Source organism: Lissotriton vulgaris, chromosome 1_1, assembly GCF_964263255.1.
Source record: "Lissotriton vulgaris chromosome 1_1, aLisVul1.2, whole genome shotgun sequence".
In the NCBI taxonomy this organism is placed as follows: domain Eukaryota; kingdom Metazoa; phylum Chordata; class Amphibia; order Caudata; family Salamandridae; genus Lissotriton; species Lissotriton vulgaris.
The window spans coordinates 469,769,643-469,787,522 of NC_141685.1; the positions used below are offsets into that span (position 1 = coordinate 469,769,643).

Genomic DNA, 17,880 nt, shown 5'->3' on the forward strand with positions numbered 1-17,880 from the left:
CACCAGAAACGGTATTTTACCATCAAGTAGTATTTGATGGTAAAATACCGATTTTGTACTGCTTGTGGGACTCAGAAGAGTCCCACCTACATACCAATTTACCGGAATCCGTAATGATACCGACTCGGTATTTTACATACTCGGTAAATTTACCTATCGGTAAATTTACTGAGTCTGTAAAATACAGGGACCTACATGTCAAATTGCTCTTACCGGTCGGTAACGGCCGAATTCGGCCGTTACCACCCGGTAAACGCCTACCTACATCTGGCCCCATGACACAAGCAAGACTGCTCCAATATTCAATTCAGACTTCATCTCTGGCTGAAAAATTAAGAAGCATTGAACTATCCCTACTCTTTCTCTAATGTGACATCCCTACCTAGCATTTTCCAGGCAATGTCAGTTAATGGTGTCTGCTCGTGAAGACTTCCTAAGAAGTACATTCACAAAGTAGATGTAAAGAACACGCCCACAGATCACATCATGCTAACGGACAACTCTCATAGGTAGTTTTCCACCGTCTTCCTCACGTTCACCAAGTGTAGTCCGATGACCTTGGCTCCCAGGCCTCCTTAGTGAGAAAGAACACCGGCTCCCAATTATCGACCTTTTGTTTACAAAGTATCACTTCTCCTCCATGCCTAACTCCTAAAACAAAAGGCGTTAGTTCTAACAAACAAAGGCAGCTTCTTCCACCTGCAACTGAAGCTTGAGAACAGAACATCTTGCATACACATGAAATTCGCTGACTACCTCCAAAGGCGAGAGCCTACCAGGGAAATTACATTTTCAGGTCCACATAATTCGACCAACATAAGAATAAACGAATAGGTCTTTCATAAACACAATGTGAACATTTCATTTAGGCCTTTACACATCAAATTATACACTCATGTTAATAAAGCTTTGCGTTGCAAACATCTACAATTATTACACGTTTAGCATAACTCATTATTTCTTTGTGCAATCTTCATCATGGTGCACGTTAAAATCAAAATGCATTACATCACACATAAGCTTTTTGTTAGGCAAATGCAATATACTAAAGGTTACAGTTTCAAATATAAATGCCATTTCATTTCTCTTCTGCATGGCATGAAATACTTTTCTGTTCATTCACTTGCCCAGGTTTGTTATTACAATACACTTCTATTGATCAAAGTTAATACAAAACAAGAATATATGTGGATGCAGACTATCCATGATTATCATGCACCCCTACAATTTTAGAGCACCATTGCGCTCCATCAATATGAAAGTTTGATGGCTTAAGTCGGCCATGCCAGGGTTTAAACTTGTGACTTTGAGATCTCTACATATCCCATTAGCCAGTATGCAACTCAGTTTTAAAAAAATGCCAGGCAAGCCTCGACATAGTACACCAACAAGGCATATTCCCTAATATTTTTTATTTATTTTGAAGTGAAACATTAAAATGTTCTAGTACTCCAAGTATTTCGCCAGACTTTACTCTGTTTAGCACGAAAAAAACAAGCATTCGTTCCTCCCAGAACCTCATTAAGAACATTCACCACACACTTATTAAGTGAGTGACACAGTCCGTTGGCGGTTTAAACCACTCCATTAAAGCGTTATTATTAGTTCGTTAGTAAAAGACGGTGGTTCCGTGAGCGAAACAGCCCCTTGCCACCAGCAACAAAGGCTGTGCATAATCTTTTCTCTCAGGATGTGGGCCTAGTTGTAATCACTTCATTGTCACCAGAGAAGCCGTTTTTATCTTTCAGTTCATTAAGATCCTGCTAAAACTGTCATTTTCATTTATTAATGTCTTGCAAAATTATAGAAATACAAGTGTTTTTTCAAAACTTACCACTCACAGTGTGCATTATAGATATGATTAGTCCCTAATTCTAAATCTACTCTGAACAAAATATTTAAGATACTGATTTAGAAAGCCGGGAGATGGCTCATCTAAGTGGGTATGGTCGAACATTTTTTCAAATGAATATTTAAAAAAAAGCAGCAAAAAAGTACATGATGGAATATATTGACGGATCAATGTCAGTGGCATGCTTCAAGATTAGAGTATTTGAGATATAAGCCTTTCAAACTTCAATTTTGTAATTCCCTGTTTAATGTATTTTCCAACTTTCATGGGCACAACCTCCCCCCCAGCCTCGTGTGTTCTACAAATAGCAATGCCAGTTACAGATAACTCACCACAGAACAGTCGCAAGAATGGGTTAACAGAGAAAAGAGAGTGGGTACTTGTTGCATTTCTTTAGGTCGTGAGGTCTAGTAGAGGGGTGCAGATAGGGAAACAGAGAACGCGGGATCCACAAAATTGTCCAGTAGCACGCCTCCTGTAAGAAAAGAGGGAGGACTTTGTGGACGGAAGTTCCAGGCGACTGTCACAGCCCCTAGAATTATTTGCAATGTCAAAATGTATATCTACACTATATGAGTGCATATTTATTCTCATTAGTGTTTATTTGATATTTAGTTGGTATGCATATCCTGTGTAAAGCATGTAGCATGATTTGTACAAGTTAGTATAAAATGAAAAGAAGGGACACCTAGCTAGTCAAGGAATTTCGAATGATCGTTCAACCTGACTTTGTTGTCAATCTCCTTAATCACGCTCATTTGCAGTCTTATCTTGGTTTTAGTTTTCAGGATTACTTGTTCTCCACCTTAGCTTTGGCGTCCAACAAGACGATGAAATGGTAGTTGTATGGGACAAACTATCACTTTTTTCTGCATTTTTACAACAATGCTCCCTTCCCAAATAGGCAGCAGCAACAAAGCCCAACATTTTTGAAGGCAATATACCCATGGAAAGTGACCTCTTCCATTAGAATGCAGAGACAGAGGAGCAGACTATACTTTGTCTAAGGCGGTTACCATCCTTCCGGCTGATAGCTAAATGTAATCGTAATCAGTGTTGCTCTGACAGTTTCTGCCTTGTTTGCTAAGGAAGCATCTTGTGTTCCTTCAGTAAAGTCTTCATGAATTCATGATTAAAGCAACCTGACTGACACTGGCGCTTTTCATTTTCCTCCTAGCACAATGGACTTTACAATTTCATGACAGTAACAGAGAGCTCTATCTGTCTTCGAGAGCGTCGATTACTGATTTGGAATGAGGCACTTACAACAAACTGAGAGTACCAAACTCCCCCACAGAGAGGACCAACGATCATGGTGCACCTAGCCACTGTCGAAAAATCCAACTTTAATTGTTTTAATGAATTGGGACAATGATGTACTGAGTCCTCAGAAGTTAATTCTTGTGCACATCACAGTCCCAAATCAGTGACTGCTTTTGTTGACAGATTTAAGACCTCCAATTACAGCATGGAGTCTAGCCTCTGTATCCTCCAGGTGGATCAATGTGTCAGCCAACCCCTGAATCAAAAAGGATTTAGAAAGGGTGTTTCATGCCGTACCCTATAATACATCTGTTTTACTGGTAAACTGACCAAGAGAAAAGGAACTGTCATTCATATTTGTGTTCTGTCGACTCTTCCAATTTCTCGACCATATTGAGCACAATCTATTACAGTACAAATTAAAGACCCTTGGGATTAACAAGGCTTACTGAAATTGCTTCTCCAGTTTCTTGCTAAAACTTGTGTCAAGGTGTCCTTACTGGAGGATTTTTTTTTTTACCTGAGACTGACAATGCAGAAGTTTAAGCATGGCTGTATTTAGTTGTTCTGTCGCATTCACTCAAATTGAAATACATTTTTCGAATAAGTGGATGATAGCTCTGTGTTTTCTAGGCCTGTCCATAAATCATGCAATGCATGACGATTACTTAGTTTTGTTGGCTTCTCATGACCAAGGTCCTCATAAGTCTAGGCCTCCAGTTGGTCTATTGATACTTTAAGACAATACAAGAGGTTAAATCATTTAAATGCTAATATTAAAAAAAGAGGAGTCCTTATTGTTGGGCCTAGCACAGTATGTAACTTCTTGTTCCTTGATGGCACTACGCGTGTTGCTCTATGACTAATTAGGGCTCACCTTGACTCCCAACCTTAAAGGCAAATTTTGCCATCTTACTATCAACTGCTAGTAGACTGAAACACTTCAATAATACATGCCCAAGTAGAAATGTAAAGCTTCTTCTGAGTGTCATTCAAGCAAAAGCTATTCTCTCAGTATTACACGTTATATTTGAAAGATGAATGAAGCTTATCCGTTGATGTAACCAGATTGGGGGTCTAGTTCTGAAGAAACCCCGTAGTCTAAGTCATTCCCTCCCAGAGGAACATCTACATCTTTATTTAGCCCCTTGTAAGATCAGCAGTCCTACTAGATGTCTCACTTGTAAAGCACTATTCTGAGTGACAGAACAATCCACTGATGCTAGGCGGCCTCATTAAAACGGAGACCTGTCATAGACTGGAAAACGTAATCAGCTCAAGAATGGGACAAATGTACCGGCCACACATAAGAATTACAATCTGTTTCACTGTACGACTGCTGCAAACATAGCTGGGTGAACTGTTAAACAACAGAATAACAATGCAACAATTGCCAGTTTGAAAAGTAGACTCTATGTAGAGGTTTCTTCAACCTAGACCACCAGGAAAGATGTCTGTGCTGCAAAGCTAGCATTTCGGACTGCTACACCTTCCCATAAAATAATTTACTAGTACCTGAGCAAGAACTGAATGTAGTGTCCAAACAAGTGCATCTATGAATTGTCATATTGTTGTGAAGAGTACCCTGAGTCTTTGGATTTCATTGTTTGAGGCCCTTTTAGAGTCAAGGAGGAATCATTTAGCATCCTTTTTATTTCAGCAGGTATGTCTGTAAGCAATGCAGCTGTAAGGCTATGCTTTCATGGCGACGATAACAGAATATGCACCATGAAACAAGCTTCAAAATGTTGCCTACTTTGAGCTGAGTGTATAAGTACATTGAATTGTTTAAAATGGTCATTAGATTGTATAAACTTGTCTTTTCACGGTTTCTGGGAACACCCCAGCGTATCTTTGGGGGATCTATCATTAATAGTTGACCGAGTTAATCTTGGCGAATGTACATGTATCTCACAAACTCACCTATGGTTTTTACTAATTTAATAGAAATATATAGAGGAACAGCAGAAGCTGCAAGACATTTAGTGGGGTTCTTTTGCTAGAGTCCTTTCCTGAGCTTACCCTCCCCTGCCCATGATTATTAGAATTAATTAGGGTATTAAGACAGATGATTACTAAATGGTTGAATATTACAAGAACACAAACCATTGTGCAGGCAGGCTAACAAACAGTCTTGTTTTCTGTGCAATGAAATGTAAAACCTCCATGCAAACAGTTGTACAGCCGTTGAGTCTGCATCTTGCAGTAGTGCATATTGGACTAGTTATCAGTACAAATGTCCTTCGGAATAGAAACTCAGGACCAGATGTAGTAATCCCATTGACAAGCTAGAGAGGTGTCAGGCAGAGATGTGCATTTTGTCCACCAACCAGTTTGCGTCTGGGAATGCAATTTGCTATGCAAACTATGTAATTGCAAATAAAAACACAAGCGTGTCCAAAAGGAGCTGTAAAACAAGCATTCATTACACAGGTTGCAATTCGCAATCCCCAATGATTGGCTGTAAATGCAGGATGTGGCTTGAAAGTCACAGCAGACCTCCATCCCTACAGTTGCATCCGCCTTGGGACCATGGCTTGCTCCTCATGAGGCTACTAGGACACTTACCAAAGTGAAATTGTCCCCTACAGGACAGCTTACCCTTTGTGAAACAGTTGCCACCATAATTTGGAGGCTTGTAAACAATCAATGGTTTGCAACTGAAAAACGTTGGTGCATCTCAATGGTGTACATATGACGGTGGGCCCATAAAAGGTCTTTTATGCATTATGAACATCTTTTGTGTTCACAAGCCGTGTGATTTTGCGAATCACAGGGTTGGTGACCACAAAAGGACTTGATCCATTTAGCCCTCAGTGCTCTCTGTAGTGAAGCCTCTTTCCCCCCTTGCTAGACAGTTCTTATGGCATTCCCATCAAGAAGAAATACCAGAAAGAAGAGATGCTCATGGCTTGGTGAGGTGTCATGGTAATCATATATCATAGGCAGAGCAACAGGTATTAAAACTGGGGGGGGGGGGGGGGTTAGCCATTGTTTTTAAACAGGAAATGGAGGTGGTGGTTACTGAGACGGTGTGTAACCCACAAATGGAGCTCCTGATTTTCACCATCAACCCTAGCTCTAGGGATTCTAGGAAGGGAGCACTAGTTTATCGTCCTCCGGGTCCTGCTGGGAATTTTTCTATACAACTTTTGGAAATACTTGCCCCTCACATGCAGATGAATTCAGATTTCATTATGCTAGGGGACTTCAATGTCCACAGTGAAATAGCGACATGTCTTGAGGCACAGACACTCCTGACTGATCTGGCCACACTTGGCTTTAACCTAGTGAATCAGGGACCTACACACATAGCCGGTCACACACTTGATCTTGTGCTATGCAATTCTACACATATAAAATGTCTCCCTCCCCACTATGTGGATTGGACTGACCACGCCATTATCGAATTTTATACTCGCTCCAACTTTAAGACAAAAGGCATTCGGAGGACTATGGCAGATGTCAGAAGACCCTGGAACAAATTAACTTCTGAGGGTTTTAGGGGGAAATACTTAGAACCCATTTGGGCTGAATGTGGGGATAATGTTACCTCTGTTCTAACCAAATTCAATGAAGCAATAACTACTACAATTGATTGTGTTATTCCTTTGAAGACATATAAAACACGGCCTGCCCCTAAACAAAAAGTCTGGTTTACAGGCGATCTTAGACAGCTAAAACTCACTACGAGGAAGTTGGAGAAACGTTGGAGACTTACTCGGAAAGCAGAGGACAAAGAAAATCACAGGGCCTCCCTAAAAAGTTACCACAAAGCTATTCGGGCTGCGCGGAAACACCATATCGCTGCCCAATTATCAGCAGCTGGTAATAACTCCAAAGCTCTCCACCAAATTCTTCAAACATTCACTAAGCCTTCGGCCTGTGAAACGGATGGGATTGAGTCCCAGGAACTTTGTAATAATATTTCACAGTTCTTTGTCAGTAAAATTGAAGGCATCTATGCTAAGATCCTAGCCTCTAATACCACTGTTAATAACACGGGCTCCAGCGATAGCATGCCTCAGCCTCCCCCTAGCTCAGCACATAATAAGATCAGTAAACTTGCGGAATTTCCACTGGTATCGATGGATGAGATAACCATCTTAATCACTCAGACAAAGAGTGGGTGCCCTTCAGATATCATCCCGGCACGGGTCATGGCACTTTTGAGTGATGAGCTGGGGGCTGGAATCCAGCAGGTCGTCAATCTTTCTCTGAGCACAGGGGTAGTTCCCCAAGACTGGAAGCATGCTTTGGTAAGACCTCTACGGAAAAACAGCTCCATTCCGTGGACAGATCTGACAAACCTGAGACCCATTTCCCTCCTCCCTTTTTTAGGGAAGCTTACTGAGAAGTCTGTAAACCGGCACTTATCTAAATACATCGAGAGTGCGGGGGGGCTCGATCCATCCCAATCGGGGTTCAGACCCAGGCACAGTACAGAGACCGCCTTGCTGTCAGTCGCTGACGATTTATGGATGCTACAGGATAAGGGTTTTTCCGTTATCCTGGTGCTCCTAGATTTGTCAGCGGCGTTTGACACTGTGTCACATGATATCATGACCTCCAGACTAATTGACATCAGTCTGGAAGGCAAGGCGTTGGCCTGGTTAAGGAGTTTTTTCACCAACCGCACTCAGAGAGTCATACTGGGTCCTTATCGGTCAGAGGAGGTTGAGATCTCAAAGGGGGTGCCACAGGGCTCTTGATTGAGCCCAACGCTCTGTAACATCTATGTGGCACCCCTAGCTAACATCATGAGATCTCATGGGTTCATCCCTGTATCATATGCAGATGATACCCAACTCCTCTTCCCATTCAAAATCATGACTCCTGAGGTGCGTAACTCCTTTGCACTGGGAATGAAAGAGGTGGCACATTGGATGGCAGCTAATTTCCTTCAGTGTAACGTCTCTAAGACCGAGGTTATGCTCTTTGGGGAAGCCAAACGATTATGGACTCCTGACTGGTGGCCTCATGATCTAGGCCCAGTCCCTGTACCCAGAGTGGTAGTGAAAGATCTAGGAGTAAAGTTGGATCAGGAGCTTGCCCTTAAACATCATGCCAATCAGGTTGTAAGCTCCTGTTTCCATGTCATTGGTCTTCTCCGACGGGTATTCCCCCTGTTACCTGATATCACAAGGAAAACACTGATTCAGTCGCTCGTGCTGAGCAGACTGGATTATTGCAATGGTTTGCTGCTGGCCGCTAATGAGGGGGTCATGGCCAGACTACAAGTCGTGCAAAATACAGCTGCTCGACTTGTTTTTAATGCTCCGGCCCGTACTCCCTCAATGCCACTATTAAATAAACTCCATTGGCTCACTGTAAAACAGAGGGTGCTGTTTAAAACTTGCTGCACCATCCATAAATGCCTTAATGGTAAAGGTCCTGACTACCTGACCAAAAAGTTCATTCCCTATACCCCCGTAAGGGCCTTGAGATCTGGAGATCAACAACTGTTATGTGTCCCCAGGTTTTGGAAATCTAGACAAGGGGGAAGGGCTCTGTCAGTGGCTGGTCCAAAACTCTGGAATGATCTCCCCTATGACATCAGAGTTTGTAGGGAACACTTTCCTTTTAGGAAAAAATTAAAAACCTTCTTGTTCAATTACTAACTCTGATAGAGCAACTGCTGTACATCAGACAGGGCTATTGCTTCACAGATGATGCCAAAGGCGCGGAGATACTCCTTAGGGAGTCGAGTTCCTAGCGCTGTATAAATCTGTAAATAAATAAATGGTAACCACCCATCATGAGCTTTACATACATATATAGGCTAATCACTAGAACCATTTTGAATTAAGGAAAACAGGCCTACAAAACAAAAGTAATTACAGGCTTATAATAATAGGGGAATAGGTGATCTACAAAGGCATTTCTCGGTACAATACATGCAATTTACTAGGAAGTATATTATGTCATGATATATTTGCATACCATATAAAATAGTTAATAAAAACGAGGTAGTTAAAGATAATTAGCAGGCACAAACCTAAAAATGCTGGATAGATCAGGTGTGAAAGGTCATGGGTGAAAGGTTATACGTAAAAGGTTTGTGAGTCTGTAGTAACGGGGTCCACGCCGGTAGGATGTAGTTCACGATGTTTTACTGTAGTAAGTTACATGTAGATAAGATTCTGTGAAGCAGGTAGTTGAATTCTGTAGAGCAGCCCCACCAGGAGCAGCCTGCCTCCTGCTCAGCCCATTCTCCCACTCACCAACTGTCAGACTTCACCTCACGGGCACCCAATATTCCAATCATATCCTCACTCCAACATTCCATGCAGCACACAGCACATTCACACTGCTGAGCAGGAGTGAAAATGGCAGAACATTAACATTAGCAGGATACTACAGAGTCCCACGCCCAAGTTATTGTAGCAACCATGTGACAATTGTCAGCATTTCCATGAGCGAAATACCAGTGAAAATAGGCAATGTGGCCCCAGAAAGCGCATTGGGCTAGGTTAGTGGTGTGACTTCCCCTCATCCATTGGCACAAAGTTGCTCTGGGCGACACAACCCCTGTCCCTTTTTGTGGCAATACAAATAACGTGATAAAGGAGAGGTGATGGTGGCACAGCCCTAGTTATAATATGGTCCTCCCCCTGCCAAATGTATGCGGGGCTCCACACAAAACAAACATACATGACAGAAGTGAACTGTGTTTTTATATTTCACACTCCTGTCTGTTGAACATTATGCCTTCTTTGTTACTACAGATCCTCCTGAGAGTCCAACCAACTTAATGTGTTTCTTATACGAGCAGTCACACAGCATGATGTGCGTGTGGGAAGCTGGGAGGTTCACGTACATAAATACGAACAGCACCGTCCATTTAACGAAGTGAGTCCTTACCGTAATAACTGCTTCCTGTAACCTGTTTCTGAACCACTGTATCATTTTTTACACAGCATTGCCATTGAGAGTGTCTAGCACTTATTAATTACTTTCTAATTTCAGCATTGTACTACATTTTTAAACCATTTCATATACTTGTTGAAAGGCCCGCGGCTGCTGTCAAGCATATATATTTTATTACAGTCACTATTGCGCACTCAATGTAATATTGAGTCACAATGCATGCTGCCTCGGGCCACAGAATGTTGAAAAGTGCACAATGCACACTGACGCTCGTGCAGTCACAGAAAATAATGTCTCTATACAGGCCCTTTTAGGTGAACATCCTCTGATATGTCACATTCATAAGCCTATGCGTTAATATGTGCTGGGACTCTGACCTTGGAAATGTTAGAGTTCTCTGAAATCCTTGACCCACACTTGATCAGAAATATCTGAGTCAATGATATTTATATCACAAATGTCTCATTTTACAAATGACTTTCAGAAAGATCTAGAGTCCTTCAACACAGCATCAGATTTTAGTTTTGTGCCCAATATACTAATTAAAATACTTTTTTGACTCTTGAATCTCACAGCACACAAATTGTAGAACTGTCACCATCTAACCGAGAGCATTACACAGGAAATGTTTTATCATGCATCTTATACTATTGAAACTATAAACTGGGCTGCTAGCCAGATGAGACCCGAGTAGATCATTCATAGGCTGCAATCACTTTTCTGTAGGTAGAAAACCCTTGCTCTTTGTGCACAGGAGTGGTTTCCATGGTTCGCACAAACCTTGAGGAATATGCTGTATTTAGTAATTAACAGAGTGATCCCGTTTCAGCATTCATTTATTTCTCTTTTTCAATAAATACTCCCGTTGTCTCTAATTATTTTTAAGCTTAATTGACATTGGTAAAACGATCAACGTTCCTTTCATTAGGAAAACAAATTTCTCTCTACCAAGCGGAAATCCTAAAGTCTTGCCTTGTTTTCCTGCCATGGGCGCACAGAGAGCATCTTGCTTCATGGACACTCTGAAGGTCAAGCTCGGGCCTGGTAAGGCAAGTACAAATTCAGATTTTACACAGTCTTAAAACTGCACACTATGGCCCAGATGTAGATCGCCAATTACCGGTCGGTAACGGCCGATTTCGTCCATTAACGACCGGTATTTGGGAATTGGCATGTAGGGGGCATTTTATTTACAGAATCGGTATATTTACCGATTCGGTAAATTTACAGAATCGGTAAAATATCGAATCGGTAAATATACCGAATCTGTAAATCCATATGTAGGTGGCACTGTAATCAGTGTCACAGGCCCTTACCGAATCGTTATTTACCATGGAATACTATTCCATGGTAAATAACGATTTCCAGTGTACATGCACATCTGTGCATGTACACCTGTGCCATGTGGCACACAGACATGCCCTAAGGGCTTCTATGTGTGTCACATGGCACACAAACCAGAAACAGGGGTGCAACAGGGTGTCAAAGTGACACCCTGTCCCCCTTGTCAATTCGGTAATTTTACCGATTCTGTAATTACCGAATCGGTATTTGCTATTGAATCCTATGGGCTTCAAGGCCCATAGGAATCAATGGCAAATACTGATTCTGTAATTACAGAATCAGTAATTACCGAATCTTACAGATTCTGTATTTTTACCGAATTATTTACCTACATAGCAATTACCGAATAGTGAATACCGAATCGGTAAAATTCGGTATTTACCATTCGGTAATTGGCTATTACCTACATCTGGGCCCCATATCCTAGATTTACATGTGCGTTCCGCTGGCACTAGCGCGGTGTTAAATCAGCACAGAGCAGCATCAGTGATATTACTTTCCAGTGATTTAGGTGTTTTTGAATAGAAAGATGGCCTTTTCACAGAGCAAAATCCACATTGTGTCCCTTGCATCAAGGGGGAGGAGCGCTTTCGATTATATGTTTTGGGGGTAGGAAATTCAAAATCTGCACCGATCATAAACCATTGCTAAATATTTTAAAACCTGGGGGGGGGGGGGGGGAAGGAATCTTACTCCAGGATAATAATATCGCCGATGGATTGTCACGTTTGCCGTTAGAGGAAGGGAATGTAATTTTAGAAAATAGTAGTGAGTGTGAGGTGGCTTTCACTTTTGAGGATCTTGTATTGAGTGAAGGAGAAAAATACAGGCAGGTTGTGTCTGATGCAGAATGGATAAAGGAAATGGAAAAAGATATGGGGCCCGATGTAGGTAAATCTACATTTACCACTTCATAAATACCGAATCATACCGAATCGGTATTTATGAAGTGGTAAATTAGAGGGGGGGAGATGTAGGTATTTCAGATTCGGTAAATACCGAATCTGTAAGATTCGGTATTTACCGATTCTGTAAATACCGATTCGGTATCCCCCATTGCTTCCTATGGGCCTTGAAGCCCATAGGAATCAATGGGCATTACCGAATCGGTAATTACCGATTCGGTAATTACCGATTTGTGCAAGGGTGCAGGGGGTGTCACTTTGACACCCTCCAGCACCCCAAAAAAAGGCATGTGAGCCATGTGGCACACAGACATGCCCTAAGGGCATGTCTGTCTGTCACATGGCATAGGTGTGCATGCACACATGTGCATGCACACCTGGATTCGGTATTTTAACACCCAATTGGATTGGGTGTTAAAATACCGAATCTGAAGGGCCTGTGGGACTGAAAGTAGTCCCACCTACATCCCAAATTTAAAAAATCGGTAAAATTACCGATTCGGTATTTTTGCGATTCGGTAATTTTACCGAATCGGTAAAATACCGAATCGGACAAAAAAAGGTCCCCTACATCTCAGTAGGCCAAATACCGGTCGGAAACGGCCTAAATCGGCCGTTTCCGACCGGTATTTGGTACCTACATCGGGCCCATGGTGTTGAAGGTGGTAAAAGAATATATTTTGGGAGGTTGGCCAAGGGAGTCTCAATTGCATGGAGAATAGAGTGTTTTTTGGTAAAATTCAAGATGAGCTATCCGTGTACAATAATATTGTATGAGAGGAGACAAATTGTATCCCCCGATTGATGTGCGTGAGAATATCATCAAAGTAGGTCATGAAGGGCATAGAGGTATGTCAACCACAAGGAGGAGAATGAAAGCAAATTGTAGTGTAGTTCCTATATTCCCAATAGGCTCTGCGCATTGGAATAATATAAACAGCAGTGTAGACGTAGGACTGAGGTCTTCTAGGTCTCTACTGACTATGTTAGACTTAATTAGTTTTTGCCAGCTAGCTCAGAGGTCACTAGAAACTTTCTCGAATAAATAGGGAGGGGTTAACTTCCCTGATTTAGACAAGAAGGGTTTAGCTTCTGACAACCATATAACATGACAACTTTGCTCCCCCAGAATAAGGAGTGAATCTCCAGAGTCGTGTGAAAACAATAGACAGCTATTTCACTCAGTCAATCGTGCATGCTTAGTTCCACCAGAGAGTAGAGAAATAGAAAGACGGGCGTTTTCAATAAAAGGTGTTATTTTATTGAGCAGTCTTCTTTCTCATGCAAGAGAAATGAATTGCCACAATTGCAATACTTATCATGAAGTAAAGTGCGTACAGTAAAAGGAGTATTATAAAATAATACTGTAAAAGCATTGATACGGTTTGGTAGCCATATGATACTTTAAAACGGATAAAATATTTACATACATAAAAAGATTGACTAACGAACTCAACTGGTGCTTCTAAGATACGCCTACCCCGGTGTACCTGACCTAAGCCTAATACGTGGGAAGGAGTAAGTAAGTTGCAGTTTTAAGTTAAGTTGGGTTTTTTGCCAAGATTCTGAATCAAAAATTCTCTCTAAGGTTTGAATCAGCTCCGTACCTTTGTTATAGAATGAAGAAGGTCTTGTATCTCGTTTCTCAGGACTCGATCTTCCAGTAACCCGCGAGGGTGACTGGAAACACCGGAGCTGGATTTCTCGGCCTGAGAAAAGGCAGCTTCTCCAGTGTGTCAAAGGGGAGGGGCGGCTTCCTTCGGCTCTCGCATCAGCTGGGCTTCGTATAAGTATATAGCCGCTCTGCTCCACACCACCGTGTATTGCTTAAGGCAAGTGTTGGTATATTTATACCTGGAAGGTGCCGTGTTTGACGTAAGGTTGGGCATAAGACGTCAATAAAAGATGTCACTAAGAACTGACTGTCCCTTTAGTGCTCACAGTAGTTCAATGACAAATCAAAACAAAGACATGGGGAATTCCCAGGTTACTGAAGGTTTGGTGTGTCGAAAGAACTCGTTCTGCTCTCTAGGAATCTAAGGAAGTAGCCTTGCCGTATTTGGGCTGCGTGGGCTGCGGCTGAATATGGGTAAGATTCGTATGCCTTCATTAGGACATGATTTATCATAACTGCATAAGGGCATGAATCAGGAATATTTAATTAGGGTCCTAGATACATTCACAACACCCACTGCACGTATAATGTCAATCATTACTAAATACTAAGCAATATATAAACATATAGGTATGCATGTTCTTTCCAACCCACCCCAAAATACAATGAAATGCATTTGAAATGGTATAGATACACGAAATGAGTATTTTACTGTACGCTTTCAAGCAGAGTTGTCATTCAGGAAATGTAAATATTAATATTGGCTGAATGAATTGCGAAAATTACATTTATGAAATGGCTCTGAATACAGAAAAAAAGTCGAGACCATTTCATCACAAAGTTATACAAAATTGTACATATGCTAGAGGCTGATTCAAAATATTGTCTCTAAAGTCTCTAAAAATATAACATCTGTTCTCTAAGAATAGTTCTACTTTAAGCAGAGTACCATGTGCCAAAAAACAGTAAATATTTTGGAAATTAGGGGACAAATAATTTGGTTCTCGGGAAGGGAGAAAAAAATAGTGTCACTGTCTTTTTGGAGTTCTGTTTATCAAAACTGAAGGCTGAATTCAGAGTTCAGGGAACGCTGTGAGCTCGCTTTTTCAAATATTATTCTCGTTATTAGGGGAGAACATTACTTCTGATAGGCCAGTAAAAAATTTGTCTACAACAGTAGGTGAAAGTTGGGCCAACCCCGAAAAGGTGGAAATAGTGCAAATGTGCGATGCATTGCCATCATCGATGTCAGGATCAGAAATGTTCACAGAAGGTTGTACCTGTGTGGTGCCACTTTCATCTCGTACCTCACCGCCACTTAATCGTAATGGTGAAGTCTCAACGAATACTATCATCAGAATAGGTAGCCGCTGGGGACAACATGTTGCATGAGTCGTAACAGGACAAAGCAAAGCGTCGATATCCATTGGTACTGCTGATGGTAGTGTAAGACAAACGTCCAACACGCATTCTTCTCCGCATAGCAGACATCGAAGCACAGGTAAGATGCAATTTTGCCAAATTGGTCTGAATGAAAGAAACCAGGTAGTATTTAGATCCCTTAGCCGGGCCAATCCGAGGACCTTAGTGATACGGTCTCGATATTGTATTGCTAGGATCGTTTCTTCCATTGTTGCCAGAGGTTTGTCTGTGACTTGGCTTGCCATATCGGAGCAGGAGGAACAAAAATAAAATTCCTGCTACAAATCCCAAAATAAGAGGCAGGCCGCCGAAGAGCGAATGCACAAAATTTGGGAAGATGCCAAGAACTGCTTCGAAGGGTGTTAGCAGTCCCGAAAAAATTGTCTTAAATACATGTGCGATGCCACTGGCATCTGACATGTTTAAGATTTGGCTTAACATTTCTACGAAATGCACCGGACAATTTGTCGATAATAGGGTATGTATCTCTGCCGTTGTCCTTGCAACTTGCAGGTCATAAGTCTCTTTGGACGAGGTTAAAGGCACATTTGTCTGTAAAAGAATAGACTTCATTCTGCTTAAAGTATCAATTCGAATAGAAGAGATATTCACATAAGACCATATTGCCGCCTCCATGTCTGGATTGCTATTTGGATACAATACTTGCATACAGCAAATGACCCTGGCCGTCACAGTTACGAGATAGGCTTTTCCTGGCACCATGCCACAGCAGCTGTGATCACTTATTAAAACGTAGCTACAGTTGGAAAGCTGTCTGAAAAATGGTTCTATCTGTGCAGTAGGGGTGCCCTAAAGATGACATGAAAGGTTGTTTGAAGAACCTTCACAGGCCCCATGCAAGTTAATACCTTGGCACAGGAGTGTACTGCTTAGTGATTTTTTACAACCATTACCACTAAGAAATACCTCTTTTTTTCCCTTCACTGTAACATTTGTGTGTATAAGATAAATTCCAGGTCGATTTGATGTATTCTTTACCCAACCTTTCACACAGGCCTGCTGGTATATATTTTTGGCAGTATTGAAACTGAAAAGTTGTTATCAGGATTGTAATGGTCCCATGTATTATCCATTCAACGACAGGTCTTTCTGACATTGTCAATGGTAATCTCTCAAGTTTTTCAATGCTCAGTATCGTAGTCTGCTCCTTTCTGTGCCAAACTGATTTGTTTACCAGTAAAGTTAAAGATAGAAAACAATGACGTTGTGTTGATTAAATGCCATGGCACATAGCCTGAACGCAGGTTTTGTAACGTCCAACCTAGCTGTACAATAGAACGTAATTGGGACTGGCCTTGTTGTAACATTAGCATGTCCTGTTCTATTATATCAATAGCAGATGATACAATGCTGTCCAGTGAATAGATTCTGGAGGACAGAGTCGTTAACCCATTGTCCACTACAGAAAATGTTTTTTCCAAATTGATACGGTCAATTTCCCGTATTTTATCTGTAGTTTAAATTTGTTTCAATTTCCAAGCTTCGTTGTAAGCTGTGTATATCGGCGTATATGAAACGTTTTTGACGCTGTTTGCGAGATCCCATTATGAAATCTCGCAAGTCGGCACCTTCTTTAAGTAAAGTTAAGTGTTGCTTTATTTTGGGAAGTGTGGATTTCTGTAGCCAGTCAAGGCATAGTTTTCCTACACTATATGTTGTTACTATCCCTGGATGTTGTCTCTGGGAGTATCTAGGGTCTGGCCTGTTCTATTGAACTCCTGTATTTTGTTCAGGAATCTATTTTGACAGTTATTTGTGTCTATGGGCCAGATCAACCATTTTTTCTAATCAGGATTTGATCTGTTTTAAAATATAGGACACGTCTAACCCCTCATCTGTAGTGGTGTTTCTATCAGGCATAGGTTTTGGTATAGACGGGTTATTTAAATCTTTTATCTTAGCTAAGCCAAGACAGGTTGTTTGCTGAATTGTGTCATTCAGGAACATAATTTATTCTGGGATCATGCAGGCTCTGAATAATGCTTCTTGACCTTGTACCTGCCATTCTTTTGTTCCCCAGATTGTTTTTGTTTCAATGTTGTTTTTCCAAAACTCAAAACCAAATGTTGACATTTTGTCATAAAATTTTTCAGAATAAATCAATTAGTATTTGTCAGCATGTTTTTCATTCCGGTCTTATTTAACATCTTGAAATAAAACATTTCTGGATCCGTATGATTAAACCCTGAAAAGTATGGGAATTTTTCATAAAACGTTTTCGAACTGCCTATTGGCGGTGTTGGACAATGTTCCCACTGATTATAAGTAAAAATATTTCTAGGATTCGCAGATTTATGCAGATAATGATGACCATAGTGGTTATAACAGTACATCTCTTCATAATTCGATGAGCCCTGTAAATAATCATGTTCTGTAAATTTTGCTGACATTTCTAAATCATACATCATATTATTAATGTTTTCAAAGTCCCAATCATCAGAGAAAGAATTTGGTGTCACAAAGTCACTTAATGAAATCTTGAATTGGTGTAGATACTTCAAGAGCTCTACCGGGCCATAGATTTCATAGTCAGTTCTGTCCCATGCTATACCACTAGGTATAGGCTTTGCTGTGATGTTCACTGATGA

General features: G+C 41.1%; 1 protein-coding gene across 1 annotated transcript in view; it reads left to right on the plus strand.

The window, feature by feature from the left end:
- The window catches only part of LOC147747364 (interleukin-12 receptor subunit beta-2-like), a 710,479-nt gene that overhangs the window by 135,827 nt on the left and 556,772 nt on the right, over positions 1-17,880 (plus strand). Inside the window, exon 4 of the mRNA XM_086936242.1 lies at positions 9,844-9,967. Within this exon, the coding sequence (XP_086792368.1) occupies positions 9,844-9,967 (124 nt within the window). The remainder of the gene's footprint in view (positions 1-9,843; positions 9,968-17,880) is intronic.